The following is a 15,244-nucleotide window of genomic DNA, read 5'->3' as shown; positions in this document are numbered from 1 at the left end:
GACTTCGAGAGATAAGAGACTGAAGATGTCTTCACAGGGAAAAGACAGCACCTCCTCCACGAGAAAGGGCATAAATCAGCCTCTGTATACACAATTTAATGATTCCAAGTGACACATCAAAGTCAGTAAGACAAAAGAAGACAGCTAGTCATATTTCTTACAGTTCAACTCAAGAGAAAGTTGTGAACAGACTCATATTCAAACCTTCAAGCATAAAATACAACAAGGTCCTAGCAGTAGTTTATCAAAGTCTTTGGTTAGAACTTCAAGGAAAAATTTGAACGTCTAAAACAGAAAGTTTAACCTGTACCATCCTAATGATCATATCAATTATGTACTGTCTCTATTGAGACATCCGAGCTGATTAGTGCATTGTTACACAAGTGATAAATTTTAGATTCCAATCCTCGTGTGAGGATCATGCATGCCATTTAATATAATGGAAATATATTTCATTTTTTAAAAAAAATCAATTATGTACTCTGCATCACCTATAAATATAAGAATGTATTTACTACGAAAAGAAAAGAATAACAAGACTCCTAGTGAACTCTAAATTAAATCTTAATTTTCTCGGATACAAGTGCACCTAGCAGTACTGGTATAAATGCTTGTTCGTGCAGAAATTCATCATCTAGTCCACTGTTATTTATCTATGGAGAGAAAACGTCACCCTAACAAGTGATCCACGCGAAAGCAAACCTTCAAAGGGCAAGAAGACAACAGACTGCCTCAGACAACAGTCCATTATTCAAACTAGCACAAGGATTACGATGTTCCGTCAGGATAAGTACTCGAAACCCGCCCACCTCATCAGGAGGAAGACGGAACAGCAAGCGGTACTCTTCGCTCCTCGTCGAGAGGGCCTGTGTCTACCAACACAATCGAGATAAAGAACCGGCATCCCTAAACCCATTTACATCCGAACCAAGAAACATCGGAACAATGCAATTTACCAGAGCATCAACCTCCTTGCGGTCGGAGGGCTCACCGTCGTGGACGGAGGAGATCTCGGTAGTGGCGTTGCCGTTCGGCTTCGCGACCCTAGGCGACGGCGATGAGCTGGGCGCCTCCGAGTTCTCCGGCTGGGCGGCAGCCATGGTATCGGATCCTACGGGTTTGGATCGGGAGGGAGGAGGGGGAGGGAGAAGAGTGGATCTTTGGCGCCGTTACTCGATCGAGGGCTTCCTTCCAAACGAACGACGAAGGAAGAGGGCGAACGAAGGAGCGGAAGAACGTCAAAACAGAATTTTGTGTGCGTGTGTATATATAGACATCCAATTTCGGTGATGTCTATATTCATCGTTCTTAATCTAAATTTAGCATTCTAAACCACTATATTTAGTTAGTTGTTATTGCACTATTTGTTGAAAGTCTAATTGGCAATGATACACTTCGAAATATATATATTATATGATTTATATATGTTATTAAATAAGAAGATTTTTATTCTTATATTAACAGAATTTTAACTGGAATTTAACTAAAGCTGACCTGATCTAAAAGTGGTTAACCTGAATTTTTTTAATTCTAATGTTTTTATTACTTGAATTATATATATACATAATTTTATAATTTATATATGTAAAATTGCCAATTTTTAACTTTGTAAACCCCTCTTCTTTGGGCATGATCATAAAATTCAACGAACTTTTAACATCACGAAATCTATTAGCATTACGATTTCTATAACTTTATTTATCCTAATATCATTAGTTATAATCACATGAATTGATACGAAAATAACGACTAAAAAAATATTTTTAATATTTAAAATTATATTTTTACTAATAAAATTGTTTTTTTTCTTCATCACTTTCACATCATTCTAACACCGTATCTTTCACATCAATCTGTTTTCCATCAATTCAGTTGACGACATCATATTGTGTTTTTCATCAATTCAGTTGATGACATCATGATCGACGAGATTGTTTGTTTCATTTTTAAAACTATAATGATCTAATATGATTCAAATACAAATGATAATATATAATTAGCTAATGACATAAACCTTGTGAAAAAGAAGGTTTCTGATATCAGTGAAAACCACATGAAAAATGTAAAGACAGTTGAGGCAGAACTGGGAGCACAAACAGTCAACAAACAGACACTCACAGATCTCACAAGCTGAGACTTCATCAGGTCACCTTTCCTTTTCAGAAAGAAACCTAATGTTCTCTTTCAACTTTGAGACAGTACAAAAGAATGCGCATATTGCATTCTTTTGTACTGTCTTTGAGAACCAGACTCATTGATGCCATAAAGAAAACTTTTCAAAGAACATGTCCAGTGACAATTTCAAGATCATGAAGTGTAACTAAATTGACATTGTTTTTGCATCAAAAAGTACTGCGATAAAAGCCAACATCCATGTAGCTTTGCATATGTGATGGCCTGAAGCAGACCTCCACTTTCAAGGAAACCTGGTGTCAAAATAGTTCTTCAGAGCAAATGAGAGATTGTGAAAGAGTTTACCGGATTTAACTCCAACCTCCAGCTACCAAGCTTCCTGTACAAGATGAAATCAAGCCAGGTCATAAGTTCCTCCAATCAAACAGATACTATTTTCCCAACACCCTCCTAGATCCTCCTGGGATTTTGATGTCATCATCCTCTCTGCAGACTACCTATAGACTCATACCGACTTCTAGAGAAACAAGAGGCTGGTGAGTCACCATAAAATAAAGGAATGATTCCTCCAAAAGTCTGAATTCAATATTGATCCTGCCTAAAAAATATGGCCACAGATATAGAACTTTTACCGGCACTTTCTGCTTTTTGAATCAGAAAGGAACACAGAAATGCAGATGATGTATGAGTGGAAGATGAAAGAACCAAAAGGACTGATTTCAACTAAACATGACAGAATAAGAGGTTGCTTTTTCTCTGAAAGAAGTTTTTACTTATGTACAACCAAATCATCCTTCAACTAAGATCCTTCCCTAAGGCACCCAAAACCTTTGCTTATTTGACTAGCATGAATCGAGAGTCGACTACAAGAACATGGTGTTGTCATAAAGCATGCTATATTACCAGCAATTTTATAATGGTGGTATGTTAAATCTTACTAAAAGATTCCCAAGAACACAAAAGCAGGACAGAGAGGTGCCTGTCATATATATTGCCACCTAGAAGCCTCTCAGGTAACAAGTTATATCTGAGAAGTAATATCACTACAAACGATCTTGTCTCTCCAAAATATAAAAAAAAACACTATTATGTACAGTTCTTCCCAAGAACAAATGTGAATAATCAATCCAAAAAACCATTTGACTGGAGAAGCTCACAGAAGACCAAGAATAACTATCAATTAGCCACTTACAAGTGAACAAATTCCAAGTTTTCTATGACAAGAACAATCAATTTATCTAGCAGTTATTCCCAGAAACAAAAAGTCCTTATGCAACACAAAAGTGCAAAAATGTAACGACAAAGGATGCTTGTAGCTCATCAAATTAGGATCTAATATGATAGTCTTGTGAACTCAATTGCGTTTATTACATATATATCTGAGAAAATGGATAAATAGCAAATCAGATGAACTCAATAACATCCTTTGCAGGGGGCATGGCGCTTTAATGAATCTAGCCATGTTAGGACATGCTTCTAATTTGCTCATTCTTTCTGACACTAACTAAAGGAAATAAGCAGAAAGACAAAATGTACATGCTGGTACAGAAAGATATGTATGATTAAAGGAAGAGCAAAAAGATAATATTTATCTCATTCGTGCTGGCAATACCATGCATTCGTGGATGTTAAACAAATTAAACAGAAGTCAGGTACATGTGTTAAAGAAACAGTGAAACAGTATGCTATATGTGTAACTACGCTGCTATTTGAACGGTTCAAAAGATGCAACGACTCATTGGTTCAATTCAACACCTAAATTTAGTTTTTTAATGCAACAACTAACTTAATTAACTTTTGTAACTCACTCAATTCTCTATATTCTATGCTGGTTTCAGGAAGAAGCGGATGCATTACAGAAAAGGAAAATAAGTTTTGCATCCAACGGTATGACTTGGATATTGAGCCTCTTCTTGTTGAGGCTCAGAGATATCAACGAGAATGACTTAGACATGCACCTCATAAGCTTGTGCAAAAGGCAAGGCCTGAAGGGCAATGGCGAGTGACCGACAATTGTCATTAAATTATTGAATATGTTCAAAGCCAACAATGCTGCAGTTCTGTCATAACTTTTGTGGTTGCACAACTATTGCTGTCCAGAAAAAAATAGCAGAAAAAATATTACAATTAAAGATATTTCAAAGAAGTCATTTCTACATGAGCACCAATATACTAAGTACCCAATAAAGATGAATGGAAACAATGCGGCATTTCATATTTCTTTCACACATTGGTCTAGGGGACAAACTGTCCCTTATCATCCACTGATCAAAAGTTAGAAGCTTTATACCTTTTGGTTTACAAAATTTTGCAAAAAGCTGAAGTTTCACCCACTTGGATTTTTTTATTATTCATTACAAAAGATGCACAGCCCCCATAATCAGTATAACTATACTAAACATACCACATATGCTAATTTGATCATGTTTTCTTCAGTTTACAAAATCACAAGATATGCCTTCCGAACTCTGTTGCATAAGATGCCTCAAATTCAACAACAAAAGGTCCACATAATCATAGGAATGCATTCCAAAGCAACTTTCAGATGAAAATCACACCTATTTATAACATACAAACAATAAACATTATAACAAGAACAAGAACCATCAGTTAACTAATTATGCATCACTAAGACCTTGCACAAAAAGAATTGACAAGATATACCAATACGAAATTCCTTTGATAATATATGAGCTTAGTTTTCTGAGAGGTAGAGGAAATCTTAAGAAGACTTTATTAGAAATTACAAATAAAAGATTTACATATTTTTAATTTAACTAAGGATATTACTTCGTACAAAGTTCAGTGATGGAAAAAGCCTCACACGGCCAGTCCCAAGTAGTCAGGACATTATAGCTTGCAGTTTTCACTAAGTTATGATCTCTTTTGACCCATGTCATGTGTCATTTCCTCCTAATCAAGCATTATTATGGACAAAACAGAGTTTCGTAGGCCTTGCCACAGTCCAGGTGTCCCTGAGACGGTTTACTGGCTTACCATATTGTCCAGCTCACTATAATGAAATGATATACAACAATAAGAGTGTACTCAGAGAAATCATGACAAAGAAATCCATCTGAATTTCTCTCTTGATTCATCAACCATCATTATATGCCGCATCGACTACCACAAACTGCTATTTGAGACAGGTGAATAGAGAGACATAGTTAGATAATAGAGATTACATGATAACAATCAAACTAGAATCATTGTATAATTGGATTGATCTACTACAAATATATAGACATGGGTTACTTGGAATATGGCAAATTAAGTCATGAAATCCAGTATACGATGTGGTAAAATGGTTGCACCTCGGGTTTTAACCACAAATTTTACTCTAACAAGTTTCTCCTGGACAACAAAGTTCAAGTCAAATAAATCAAGATTGTGTTATTGTATATCCACAAAATATCCGGAGTCCTGAAAAGTGAGATTTCTGGAAACATGCTTATGGCCAATCCAAATACCGTTATCCTAAGACACAATCTTTAGTCACAATTGCTGTGTTCCACATGAAAAAGCACAGCATCTTTGCAATTTAGACGAGGTAGACCGGCTTATATCATAATTCTCAATGTCAAAAGCAAAGCATTTCCCCTTGACACTGGAGCAATCGATGAAAGCTAATGCTAGCATGGCTTGGAGCAATGTAGACCAACTGTTTGAAGTACAACGCATGCTACATAAATTATTATGTGACAGACAAAATCCATGTCATACGTCAATGACAACTAATGTGAAGTTATACTGATAGTTGGAGTTGCTGCACCTTCTCATTTGGATGAAAGCATATCACAGTTGTATCCATCAGCTACCAGATTGTGAACGGCATCTCTAAGTCTGTGGTAGTCACCCTCGGCATTGTACACAGTATGAGAAATCCGTACATAACCAGTGACACAATTGTTCCCGTCCTTCTCAAGGACCTCCCCATCCTTGGGCGGCTGATAGTAAATTGGAACTTCAACCTTGAATTTCTCTCGCAAGAAGCTCCTCAGCTTCATCGCATCTTTCTCACTAGAGACTCTTAAACAACCAGGCAATCCAACCATGATCATGCTGCAGCACATCTCCGGGGGAGACCCAAGAAACGTCCCCCATGCCTCAGCTAACATCTTGCCCATCTCTACAACCTTCTCGTGGTTCCGCTTTCGGATCCCTTCAATCCCACCCTCAAACCTACCGATGAATTCCATAACCGAGGGCACTACAAGCTGGGAGCTGTAATCCCTGGTACCGATCCATCCGCTCTCCAGAGGAAGGCCATTGCCATACTCATGGGACACCACCGGATGGTGCAAACAAGAGGAGGCAGAAGACTTGTTGGTGTACAAGAAGGCGACGGATGGGGGACAAAAGAACCATTTGTGGAGATTACTCGTGTAGAAATCGGCCCCAATATCCTGCACATCGACCTCTACACTGCCGATGGCATGGGCGGCATCCACGAACACCTGATCCACGCCCTCCTCGCGACAGATTCTCGTGAGTTCCTTGACGGGGATCACGACGCTAGGCATGGAGGTGACGTGGTCGATCACGGCAAGCCGGACCCGCCGGCCGTTGGCCTTCCCGAGCTCCAGAGTCTTTCGGAATTCGCGGACAATCTCCTCGTTGGAGGAGACCGGAAAGGGGAGGGGGACCTCGATGACGTGACCTCCGGCGCGGGCCACGTAGGCATGGATGGACTTCTTGACAGCGCCGTAGGCGTAGTGGAGCATGACGACGGCGTCGCCCTTGCGGAAGGCGCCCTCGGCAAAGGCCCAGGAGGCGTGCTGTAGGACGATGGCGGCAGCGGTGGTGGCGTTATCGACGAGGGCAACCTCATCGACGTCGGCAGCGTTGATGATCTCCTTGACGAGGGCGCGGGAGTGGAAAAGCCCAGGCTGGAGGCGGTTGAAGTAGAACTCGTCGGGCTGACGGAGGAATTGCAGCTGCCACGAACGCTGCGCCGCGAGGACGGAGGCCGGGCAGCTACCGAAGCTGCCGTTATTGATGCGGGCAACCGAGGAGTCGTGGTGGGCAAACTCCTCTGCGATCTCGGCGGCGGAGATGGCACGAGGGGCGGGCCGGGGCCGCTTCTCCCGCTGGCCATTGGCGTCACCGCCGTTGTCGGCGCTGTCGTCGCGGTGGCGGCGATCCATGGGACTGGCACCTTGGATGAGATCTGATCGACACCGATAAGGGTTAGGGTTTGGGCGGGGAAGACGAAGCGAAAGGATGCGAGTGGCGGTGACGGGACTCCGCCATCGGGTATCCCCGATTCGAGTTTCCTTACTCATCCATGACAGAATTATGTTATATATATAATAGAATAAGGCGTGTCCGACAAAACTCATTTGATGAATTCTGAGGAGTTGATCGTTCGATGATAACATTAAAAAGATTAATTTAAATTAAAATTAATTGATAAATAATATTTTTTTATGTTAAGATATTTTATAGTGTGATAGGAAGTCATATGGAATTAATTTATGTTTGAAAAAAATCAAATTCATAATTATGAATCTACTATTCATCCATTTATAAGTGACAAGGAAAATTATTGCATCTAAGAAATATGAACTCGCTTTAGATTTTGTCTTCAATATTCACTTATTTGAGTTTACTAATATCAATATATATTACTGATATAAATTATTTAATGTGAAGAGTCAAATTAAAATAAATAATTATCTACTAGAGAACAATGGTCCACTCGATATTCCATTTCCATACATAATGATTGAGGCTTATACTGTTTGATAATACTAAAGATATCATCTAATCTAGTGGGTAAAGATCATAGTAGTTTATTACAAGATCTTGAATTCATTAGAAATATCTCTAGAATAGATACATAATAATCATATGACATAGTAAGTGTATATGCGAGTCAAATGATAGCTTACCTATGAAAAATGACTCTTATATATCCAAATGACATTCAAAATAAGTAAATAATATGTATAATTAAAATAGATATGTTTGTTTGTCATATTTAGGGATGTAAGATTGAGATAAGTCAATTTTGGCCCACAAAGCTAAGATGAAATATTAACAGAGGAAAAAAGAGAGAGTGCATTTTGGATAGAATGAGAATGGGAGATGCTTCATCTGAAATATCATTCAATTTTAATGCTTTGACTTGATGTTGCAAAAGCACTTCTCTTGTCAAGTATCATATCATCACAAGGGATCTAACACTGATTGCAGAAAAGAAATCACAAGTGTGGAGAACCTTATCCACCCACTGGTACTCAGTCCTGGCCAAGAACAGAGTTGCCCACCATGAACAGCAAAAGCATCATCAAAAGAGGCATCAAATGACCAAATTGCCTGAGGATCTACTGAAGCAGTTGCCAGATTGCAGCTTGTGGATGGGCATCAACTCAGTGGTGCCACCTCTCACCTCAGAAAATGCTCAGGATGATGAACAGCATCCTTGCAAATCAGCAACATGGACTCTATTCCTATGAGATAATTGTCAACATCTTATATCTGCTGCATAAACTTCTTGATACCACCAAAATTGAATTTTTTTTGTAAGAAACATTCTTATTATGAGTTTGTCTGATCAGAATTCGATTTTAATCGATCAATAATCATAATATATGGTAGGTAAAAAAGAACAAAAGTGAAAATGACTCAAAAGGATTAATACATATGAACCAGATACTATATGATCAATAGTAGAGTTGGTGAATCACTCCAACAAAAGATAATTTTTGGGTCTACTTTGTAAGAGTAGGACCGATTCTAGAGCGGACAAGCATTCACGGATCAGAGAGTTGGCATCATTGTTCTCTCCATTGGTCTCTCCGACTAATGTTCATCAAAGACCAAGCTTAGCAACAATGCCAACACTACTATAAACATTAATTGCTTGGAAGGAAATACTATACTAACAAAGGAAGAGTTAGAGAATCAAGACACAACAAAAATGAATGATGACTCATCTCCTTTTGGTGCTTTTATTTTGTGAGGTCCATTTGAGGGGGCAAAACCTGATAAATGAAATTGGGAGAGATTAAAAATTTGAATATAAGTTTTGTTATGATGTGATGGATACCGATATTGTCCGAATTAATTTGATTCAGATTGAAAGTCGTATACGCAAGAAATCTGATGTCAAGATTTAGATATTAAGATAGATTTGGATGTGTTCTCCACGGTCGACCTACATGAACACTGAAATCGTCCCTCCAACATTCAAAATAATTTTTGATAATGATAAAATAAATTTAATAAATAATAATTAATCTTGATTATTATGTCTAAGATAATCTTTTACAATAAGCTAAGCATGAATGTTGAATGTTGAATGTTGACTGATCCTGTCATCTCATTACTAATTCGAGCCACTATTTGATAAATATTTTTCTTATCATATTTCAATATCTTGTTATTATTTTTCATAAGTATTCTGCTCCAATAATATGTAATTCTTGGAATTATTGATCTCTAAACTCCTTGAGAAAAGAATAGATTGAAAGAAAAGTGAGTAATCCAAACACCTGCCTGCCTCTGGTGCTTGTGGTTGTAGGCAGTGCTTGAAAGTTTCAACTTTGGGTACCCTTTAACCAAGAATTAAAGAACAGGATGCAGCTTGTATTCATTGTGGAACCAACCAGATTTCATGATTCCAGCTTGATCAGATGGGTCAAAAACACCTGCCCACAGCTGCCTCTAAGAACAAAGAGTTGATTCTTGCAGTGTAGTATTGTCATATTCTAATTTGTCTTTGGCATTCACATTAAAACTGTACAGTTGTGGAATGTCACTGCAAACTTTGTGCATTCACTTGAGATTCAGCCAAATTTGCTGTTCCTTCTACTTGGAGAAAAATTAAGATTAATTTATAAAGATCTAATAAGTATACTTTTATTAATTTTAATTTAAATATTTAAATTAATGATTTAATTCAAACAAAATTGATGGGTCAATTAAATCTATTAGGCCCAGGTTATAATATTTGGTATCAGTGTATATAAATTGATGTCTATGTACTATATAGATTGATGGATATCTGTTTATATTGTTCCTTTTTCCTTGTCTAAAACTATGGTCTTGCTCTGTTGAATGAAACACTGATAAGTCCACTGGACTTACGTTGAGCTGTAGATGACAATGGGGGAACCTCTAATTAGTAGAGAAGGTGGTGCAGGACTTGGGAAGCTGAGGAGATCCCGGCACGACGTGAGGCCCAGAAGAGGCACCGGCTGCACTTCTCGGAGCCGATCCCACGATGGACGTGACAGCGGCGGCCAAGGCTGCGGCGAAATTTGGATCAGTAGTGATGGCAGCGGTCACAGTGTCGACCATCGCGCCGCGCTGCAGACCCAACTGCAACGCCTGCGGCGGCTTCTGCGGGTGGCCGTGCATGAAGAGAGGCATGGCGAGCGGTACGGCCGCAGGGTGCGCCTGCGGCAGCTGCTGGAGCGGGTTCACGGACTGCGTCAGGTCGAGGGCGATGGTGGGGAACGCGGACAGCGGCGCCATGGTGGAAGCATGGGGAAAGGGGTGCAGAAAGCCCCCGCTGCCGGTGGAGCCGGAGAGCAGCATGGCCGCCGCCGCCGACGTGGTGCTCGCCAACGCTTTGGCGGCGGGCGGGAGGGGATGGTTGTGGTTGCCTTCGTAGGTGGCTACGAGCAGTGTCTTGTCCTCTGCACATCTCTGCACCTATCGCACCATTCGATCTATGTGAGATCATGACAACTTCGTAGCCAAGTAAAGATTTGACAGTTCTTCACATTGGACATGTTGAACTCAGATTCGATTGCTCTACCTGCTTTCTAACTGGGCATCCGACGGCCATAGTACAGCGATAGTAGGCCCGTGGACAAGGATTTCCCTTGGCCATCTTCTGACCATACTTCCTCCATTGACACCCATCACCGATCTGGAAACCACAACAAGCTTCTGATTAGTTCAACATAGCCACAGTTCTCACTGTAATCGTGCAGCAGAAGCAGCAGCAATTGATGCAGAAACTACGGAGCGTTGTATTACCATTGGTGCATTCGATCGAGCACGCACCGAGACTCTTGCTCTCCGGCGTGGGAGATCAGATGACGTATCAGCGCAGCTTGATTCTTGCATTGGCATGGGGCCATTGTTACCCTCCGAGAAAACATCGACTCTTTCTGCAGAAGGAATGATGCTGTGATCGTTAGAGCTTATGTTGAGCGAAGATGAGTGTTCCCTGTCGTCGTCGTCGTCCTTGGAGTTTCCATTGATCGACCACATGCGAGTTGGCTGAGGTTGCATAAATTGGTGTGCTGATGATTCTCCTTCTGGCACAGACACACACATCTTGCCAACCTATGAGAAGAACTACATGTCATCGAAGGACATAGACTACATATGATCAAACACACGAGTATGACAAGAAAATAAGAGAATATAAGCATCAAAAGCAGGGGATGATGACAAGAAAAGGACCTGTGTAGGGCAGATCTCGTGTTCTCGTTGTCGCATTACTTGAAGAAGCTGACACTGCAGGGCAGTGTAACTTTGCGTGAGCTGATCCATCATGCTTCTTAGTCTCCGGTTCTCGTCGCGTACTCGGATTAGCTCGATCCGAAGCGTAGTTAACTGCAACTCCAGACAACAAAAGAGAAGATCCAAATTCCACTAGGATTAGAAGAACGATCTTGTTCTATGGATCCAAAAGAGTTAATTGGGTTGTCCCAACCCTATGGATCTATCACATCCAACCAAGAAAGCTATAGCAACTCACCTTGTTTTTGGGTTTCTTCTCCTCTTTGCTGGCCTGAGAATTCACTGTCAGAAGATCTAACCCAGTCTGCACAGCAGCAAAGAGACACTCATCGCAGGTCTACTCAAGATGAGATATAGAGATGGAGAAACCAACGTTGTGATGACTTACGTGAACGTAGGTGGCTCCATGAGCCGGCGAGTCTTCCGCGTCTCCTTGACGGCCTTCGGCGACATCTTGCCGTCGGTTCTGGGAGAAGAAATCCACCTCTTTGATCGGGTTTGTCGATTCCGTGTCGTCCGCTAAGCACAAAAGCATCGTCTCTTGCACTGGTCTATCCATTGGGAGGAGGAAGGGAATGAGGTAAGGATGTGGAGAAGGAGAGGGACTCTGTGCTTTTCAAGGGTTGCGAAGGGAACAACAACGAGGGACAACAGTGCGTGTCTCCTGTCTAATCTTTGGCTACTGCAAGTCACGAGAGAGAGAAGGGAGAAGATGGGGGGAGAGAGAGAGAGAGAGAGAGAGGGAGAGACGTCACTCGTGCGTCAGCATGAGAGATGCGGTGGAGGAAGCGTGGAGAGCATCGGTTGGGCGCCGTTAGATCAGCCGTGGGCGGAGGGACGGCGCGGGGCGGTTTCCCACGTGGTGGCGGTCGCGTCACAGTCAGTGAGGTAGACGGCACGGCTGTGCTTCGCTCCCTGTGCGGCACTTAAACTCCAGAAGCGGGACCCAGTCGGTTTGACTTTGGAGGCGCACGTAAGAGGCATAACTTGACTTCGCCCGCCCGTGTGGCGTCATCCTTTGAAGTTGGACACTAGGGGGACTCACCGAGTTTAAAGCATCGGCCGTGGAAAGGACCATATAAAGAAACAAAATGAATTATAATATTCATAGATAGAGAGTTCTGAATTAATACCATTTATGATATATATATATATATATATATATATATTTATTTATTTATTTATTTATTTATTTATTTTATTTTTTTCAAAATTTTTTCTTTCAAGATTTTTTTTTTATAACAATAAAGACATAGATAAAGATAAACCGAGAGAGTCAAATAAGAGGGAAGACAAAGGCAATATGATCGAATACATGCAATCATAGTAAGTCAACTAATCAAAGACGATCATAATAGGATGAAAGCACCGATTAACAATGTCAGACCAAAAAAAAGGAGAGAAGAAAAAAGATAATAAGAAAATTAAAAACTAGGAGCACCCCTTCTTGAAATGGGACTATATATTCTTATTGCTACGAATGCGTTATTATTGATAGAACAAAGTGTGAAAAATTCGTTCATGTCAACTTTGTATGTGAACAGTGTCATAAGTAGCTTGGCACTGCCATCCTCATAGACGTGCATCTCTTCCACTCCAATAGCGTGTCATCTAAATTACCTCAAGAATGGGCAAGAAACTGTGATTGTGAACCAAAGTCAACACACAAACTGTTTGATGCGTTGTCTTGACATATGATCACATTGTTTGATCACAAACTGTCAACACACAAAAGGTTACTTGTTATTCAAAGAAGAAACAGACGAATACGTCAATCTAAGTTGCAATTGAAGACAAACCTCGATTCTTCTAAATAAGATATGCGTGAAATCCGGTTACCAACTCTAAAGAAGCCCTTTTTGAGACAAATTGTTGGATCACCCCAAGAAGGTATATAAACTAGACAAAGATCATGTAATAGCTCCAAGAGGGATTCATTCATTTTCCAACATCCTCTCCAATGGGGGCTGTTGACAGAGTCTTACACGTTCCAATATAGAATAAGCATGGCGGTCATGTGTAGTTGAGCAATGGGGTTAAAGTTTAGCTAGCAAATGAAAAAGATCGAAAGAAGGGATGGATCAGATACGATAGCAAATGAAAAGATAGAAGTTTAGCTAGCAAATGAAATGATGAAGGCGAGATTTTGTGGATTAGTCTCAAAGGCTTAATTTGGTTGATCCGGGTTACATATTTTTGACATGCCAAGCATGATGGTACGAAGATCACACGACATCCATCTACTTACTCACCTTTGTTTATTTGGTAAGTCCTGATGTAGCCCCTATAAGTCGATAACGTGCATGGAGAAGCAAAGCAATAGGCATGGCTGGCAGCATTGCCCAAATAGAATAGTAACTTTAGGTGGGAGACACGTTTGGCGACTATGAGCTTGTAGACACTATTATTATACATATCATAGTTTTGTATTGATATCAGAGCAGGTGGAAAGTTGTGGTGAGTAGTACCTTTCAGCGTGGGAAAAAGAGAGGCTTCTTTCTTGATGCTGATCTTTTTGGTACTTATGTAAAGGGACAACTGTTTAGGATATGGTTTCAAGTATCGGAAAGAAAAGGGAACAGTCCAAGGAAAAGTCTCATAGTTTTCTTTGGTGTTTGAAATTGGTAGTGACTTTGGAAAGGAACTCTTTCCTTTTTGTGATGAGACCGTAAGAGTCTCATCTTACTTCGTCCGAACGTCTATTGAAATCACTAATTCATTGATAAACATTCTAAGACTACGAACAAATCGATGGTCTAGCTCAATGGATCTTTGTCATGGATGCAAATGTCATGGCGTGCTAATAAACCTTTCAACTCTATGCCAACACCATCACCAATTTTTTCTCTTTTATGGGATTTTTTTTTTTGTGACCCTTCTTTAGTTTTAAGGTGTTGGAGAAGCGCCTACTGATGCATGCGATTGAAAGACTTTAACCATAATCAAGGTGAAGGCACTACTGACCTGGCATTGCATGGCAGCTATTTCAAAGGGCCAAGCTTTTCTCTGACTTGACTGAGAGGGGAGATGAAATCAAAGGGTTCTCATGAGCATTGATGTCGAGCCTTGACAAATGTGAGTCTCCTATAACCTGTAGATGAGAACAAGAGACAAATGTTGAGAACAAATGAAAGATACATACCATATGACAAACAGGATCATCATATCATAAATTGTTCAAATGCTCTCTGTGTAGATGTTTATTAATACGTGGTCATGTGGTCACAGTGCCATTTGGGCTACCTCTTTGGGGGAACTTGATAGATAGCTTGGCTTGGTCATCCTTGATAGATAACATGTTTGATTGGTCACAATGCTCTCTATCAGAAAATAAAAAATAAAACAACAAATATATTTTACTGAGAGATTCATAGAATAATGTTCAGCTCCCAGTAATTTTTTCCAATCAAACATCCTGATAAGGGGAGAATTCACCCCCCTCAATCACAGCTCACGCTATTAGCTCCACATGGAGTGAGACCCGGATGATATGACAATCACCCAATCCCAACAGCAATAATAAGCCCAAAACAAAATATCCTATCAACACTATAGAATATTTCCTTGGGCCCAACATCCTATAAAGATCATTAATTTATCATCACCCACGTTCACGGTTCACCTT

The 15,244-nt window shown here is 40.3% G+C and overlaps 3 protein-coding genes across 12 annotated transcripts in view; all 3 read right to left on the bottom strand.

Annotated features, from left to right (window-relative positions):
• Nucleotides 1–1,234, bottom strand: part of LOC135626762 (protein VASCULAR ASSOCIATED DEATH 1, chloroplastic-like) — a 16,577-nt gene extending 15,343 nt beyond the window's left edge. The window contains exons 1-2 of one of the 8 annotated variants that reach the window (XM_065132352.1): nucleotides 957–1,234; nucleotides 810–872 (exon numbers count right to left, since the gene is read on the bottom strand). In XM_065132352.1, coding sequence (XP_064988424.1) covers nucleotides 810–872; nucleotides 957–1,100 — 207 coding nt within the window. In that variant the 5' untranslated portion in view covers nucleotides 1,101–1,234. The other 7 variants (XM_065132354.1, XM_065132357.1, XM_065132358.1 and 4 more) reach the window with 7 other exon arrangements.
• A 1,024-nt stretch (nucleotides 1,235–2,258) lies between these two features.
• On the bottom strand, nucleotides 2,259–7,417 carry LOC135626582 (putative L-cysteine desulfhydrase 1). Of its 2 annotated transcripts, none has more exons than XM_065131998.1 (2): nucleotides 5,906–7,417; nucleotides 2,259–4,225 (listed from the first exon to the last, which is right to left on the bottom strand). In XM_065131998.1, exon 1 carries the CDS (start codon nucleotides 7,278–7,280, stop codon nucleotides 5,910–5,912), a length of 1,371 nt encoding a protein of 456 aa, XP_064988070.1. In that variant the 5' UTR covers nucleotides 7,281–7,417; the 3' UTR covers nucleotides 2,259–4,225; nucleotides 5,906–5,909. The 2 variants fall into 2 exon arrangements, with proteins under 2 accessions (XP_064988070.1, XP_064988069.1); XM_065131997.1 differs by lacking the exon at nucleotides 2,259–4,225 and adding an exon at nucleotides 4,324–4,691.
• Nucleotides 7,418–10,236: 2,819 nt separating this feature from the next.
• On the bottom strand, nucleotides 10,237–12,311 carry LOC135626941 (probable WRKY transcription factor 47). Of its 2 annotated transcripts, none has more exons than XM_065132784.1 (6): nucleotides 12,008–12,311; nucleotides 11,858–11,923; nucleotides 11,560–11,712; nucleotides 11,128–11,439; nucleotides 10,904–11,017; nucleotides 10,237–10,791 (listed from the first exon to the last, which is right to left on the bottom strand). In XM_065132784.1, the coding sequence occupies exons 1-6, from the start codon at nucleotides 12,176–12,178 to the stop codon at nucleotides 10,258–10,260; spliced, it is 1,350 nt and encodes a 449-aa protein (XP_064988856.1). In that variant the 5' UTR covers nucleotides 12,179–12,311; the 3' UTR covers nucleotides 10,237–10,257. The 2 variants fall into 2 exon arrangements, with proteins under 2 accessions (XP_064988856.1, XP_064988855.1); XM_065132783.1 differs by having other exon boundaries at nucleotides 10,237–10,797; nucleotides 12,008–12,310.
• Nucleotides 12,312–15,244: the final 2,933 nt, after the last annotated feature.

The sequence above is a fragment of the Musa acuminata genome, chromosome BXJ2-11, assembly GCF_036884655.1.
Source record: "Musa acuminata AAA Group cultivar baxijiao chromosome BXJ2-11, Cavendish_Baxijiao_AAA, whole genome shotgun sequence".
Taxonomy (NCBI): domain Eukaryota; kingdom Viridiplantae; phylum Streptophyta; class Magnoliopsida; order Zingiberales; family Musaceae; genus Musa; species Musa acuminata.
This window is presented reverse-complemented; position numbering and strand designations above follow the sequence as displayed.

What these genes read in the sequence shown, in the direction of transcription:
- LOC135626941 (XM_065132783.1), bottom strand. Translation starts at nt 12,178, where the DNA reads ATGGATAGACCAGTGCAAGAGACGATGCTTTTGTGCTTAGCGGACGAC. An exon ending in ATGGAGCCACCTACGTTCAC is followed by an intron (nt 11,924 to 12,007) that starts GTAAGTCATCAC and finishes GCTGCTGTGCAG; the next exon opens with ACTGGGTTAGATCTTCTGAC. An exon ending in ACGAGATCTGCCCTACACAG is followed by an intron (nt 11,440 to 11,559) that starts GTCCTTTTCTTG and finishes TTCTTCTCATAG; the next exon opens with GTTGGCAAGATGTGTGTGTC.
- LOC135626582 (XM_065131998.1), bottom strand. Translation starts at nt 7,280, where the DNA reads ATGGATCGCCGCCACCGCGACGACAGCGCCGACAACGGCGGTGACGCC.